This window comes from Coffea arabica, chromosome 3e, assembly GCF_036785885.1.
Source record: "Coffea arabica cultivar ET-39 chromosome 3e, Coffea Arabica ET-39 HiFi, whole genome shotgun sequence".
Lineage (NCBI taxonomy): Eukaryota > Viridiplantae > Streptophyta > Magnoliopsida > Gentianales > Rubiaceae > Coffea > Coffea arabica.
Genome location: NC_092315.1, coordinates 48,175,929 through 48,178,738, shown reverse-complemented (window position 1 = coordinate 48,178,738; position 2,810 = coordinate 48,175,929). Strand labels below are relative to the sequence as shown.

Below are 2,810 nucleotides of genomic sequence, written 5' to 3'. Positions count from 1 at the left end.
TGTGTAAGTGAAGGTGAATTCCAATCTATATTGACTTTCTGTCACTCTTTTGCATGTGGGGGTCATTTTGGACCTAGACGGACTGCTAGAAAAGTGTTGGAAAGTGGATTTTTTTGGCCTACGTTATTTAAGGATGCTTACTTGTTTTGTAAGACATGTGATAAATGTCAGAGGGTAGGCAATTTATCCCGAAGGGATCAACTGCCACAGGTGCCCATGCTTTTCATTGAAATTTTTGATACTTGGGGTATAGATTTCATGGGTCCCTTTCCAAATTCTTGTGGATTTTTATACATTTTGCTAGCAATGGATTATGTCCCGAAGTGGGTGGAAGCAAAAGCCACCCGCACTAATGATTCTAAGGTTGTTGCAGACTTCATAAAGTCTAACATTTTCGTGTGATTTGGAATGCCACGGGCAGTTGTGAGTGATAGGGGGACGCATTTTTGCAATAAGACAATTGCTGCTTTGTTCAGGAGATATGGTGTACTTCATAAGGTTTCCACTTCCTACCATCCACAGACCAATGGCCAGGCTGAAGTCTCGAATAGGGAAGTAAAGTCTATTTTGGAAAAGATGGTCCGCCCTGATAGGAAGGACTGGAGTTCAAGGTTGGAAGATGCTTTGTGGGCATACAGGACCGCTTCCAAGACGCCTATAGGGATGTCTCCCTATAGGTTGGTATTTGGTAAGCCTTGCCATCTTCCAGTGGAGTTCGAGCATAGAGCATTTTGGGCGGTAAAACAATGCAATATGGATATTGAGGAGGGCGGAATCCAAAGAAAGTTACAGTTACAGGAGTTGGAGGAGATTCGCAATGAAGCCTATGAGAATGCGGTAATCTATAAGGAGAGAAATAAGATTTTTCATGACCAACAGATCTCAAGGAAGACATTCGAGTGTGGGCAAAAAGTTCTACTGTACCACTCCAAATTGAAGTTATTTCCAGGTAAATTACGTTCTCGTTGGATTGGTCCTTTTGTTGTGACTAATGCCTTTCATTATGGTGCAGTAGAGATCAAAAGCTTGAAGACTGAGAAGAAATTTGTGGTGAATGGTCATCGTCTCAAGCCGTATTATGAAGGGGTTCCAACTGAACGGGTGGAGATGATGCACTTGGAGGACCCTACTTGCTTAGTTTAAGCAAAGTTGTGGACATCGTCTAGCCAAAGACGTTAAAGAAAGGCGCTTTTGGGAGGCAACCCAATTGTTAATTTTGTTGTTTTAGTGCTTAATTATTTAATTATGTCGTTTCTCACGTGGGTACTAGTCACTCTTGATGTTTTCTAACTTTGATCAGGATAGGTAATCTTGGCGTGCCCACGCGAGGAGGGCACGTGTTAAGCGTCTAAGTCCAAGTCCCATGGGCAGAGGATGCTCGTAAAACATGGTGTGCCCGCGCCGTGTTGGTAAATTCTCAACACCTTGCGACGCCGGCAGAAAATAGAATCTTGGCGTGCCCACGAGAGGAGGGCACGCGTTAAAGTGCGTAAGGTAACTCTCGAAGGTAGTGGATGCTCTCTAATCTTGGCGTGCCCACGCCATGTTTGACGACTCAAAAAAAAAATTAAATTAAATTAAAAAAAAAATTTTAAAATCACCGTTGTTTAGTCAGAAATTCAAAGAGGGAATATTTTGTTTTTTTTCAGTGGCTTCAAAGGAGCCTAAAGACATTTTTAAAAAAAAAACAGTTTTTCTTTTCCTTCTTTTCTTTTCTTTCTTTTTTCTTTCTTCTTCTTTCTTTTTCTTTTCTTTCTTCCTTCTCCTCTGTTTTGCTCTGTCTGCCGCCCGTGCACACTGCCATCTCCAACTCCACCGCGCGCCACCCTCTTCCTCGACCAGACCGCGCGCCGCCGTTCCTCCTTGACACGCGGCCGCCTGCGACTCCACGCGACGGCCACGGCCGCCGTTGACTGCCACCTGGGATCCACAGCAGCCCGCGTCTCTCTCTCCCTCTCTCTCTCCGCTGCTGTCCACCGCCAGATCTGCTTTGCCGCGAGCCGCCGCCCGCTGCTGACCCCTGCGCGCCGCCAAGTTTCACGCGCAACCCCAGCAACCGCCGCCCCTGCAGCGCGACTGTCCACAGCCACGCCACAGCCGTGCGCCGCACGAAGCTCCACCCATCGTCTCTCTGCACAGCCGCCGCACTTCAGCAGCCGCACGCCGCAGCTCGCCGTCGCCACAGCACCACCTGTCCAAATTGACAGGTGGAGGTATTGTTCGCCTTTCCTCTTTCGCAATTTCCAGAAGCTAATTGCTGGAATTGATTCGCAATTGGGATAATTTTCTTGTTTTGTCGTCTGCTGCTTTATTTGGAGTTTCTCCTGCACATTTTGGGGTTGGGTTTCTTTGAGGGCGTGTCGAGCAGATTAATTCATTGGGTAATTTCTGTTGTTGCTGGAATTGCTAGCTCTTTGGGGTTAATTGCTAATTTTAGTAACCTGTTTTGGGTTGTTGACTGTCCATCTGGGGACAGTGACTCCAGTTATAGGTCCACGAGTGTCTGTTTCGTATATTTCATTTCCAATTGTGGGTGAATTGCTGCGATCGCTTATATTTGCTTTTTGGGGGCGCCCGTGACGCTTATATTGTGCTTTCTATTGTTGTAGTTTGCCTGTTGGTCACCATGGTGCGGCCTCGATCTTCGTCTAAGTCTAGGACTCCTAGGCAATCACAGCCTCCACCACCCCAACCCACTATTCCTGCCTCTGACTCCTCGCACGAACCTTCCTCCTCTGGGAGGAGAGCTCGCCTGGGGAGACAGAGGGGCGTCCATATTTCTGACCCTGCACATTTTGGGGGAAATTTGC

The 2,810-nt window shown here is 47.1% G+C and overlaps 1 protein-coding gene across 1 annotated transcript; it reads left to right on the top strand.

The window, feature by feature from the left end:
* The first annotated feature begins 408 nt into the window (after positions 1-408).
* Positions 409-1,143, top strand: LOC140038590 (uncharacterized). The gene is made up of 2 exons (XM_072083975.1): positions 409-949; positions 1,013-1,143. Exons 1-2 carry the CDS (start codon positions 409-411, stop codon positions 1,141-1,143), a joined length of 672 nt encoding a protein of 223 aa, XP_071940076.1.
* Positions 1,144-2,810: the final 1,667 nt, after the last annotated feature.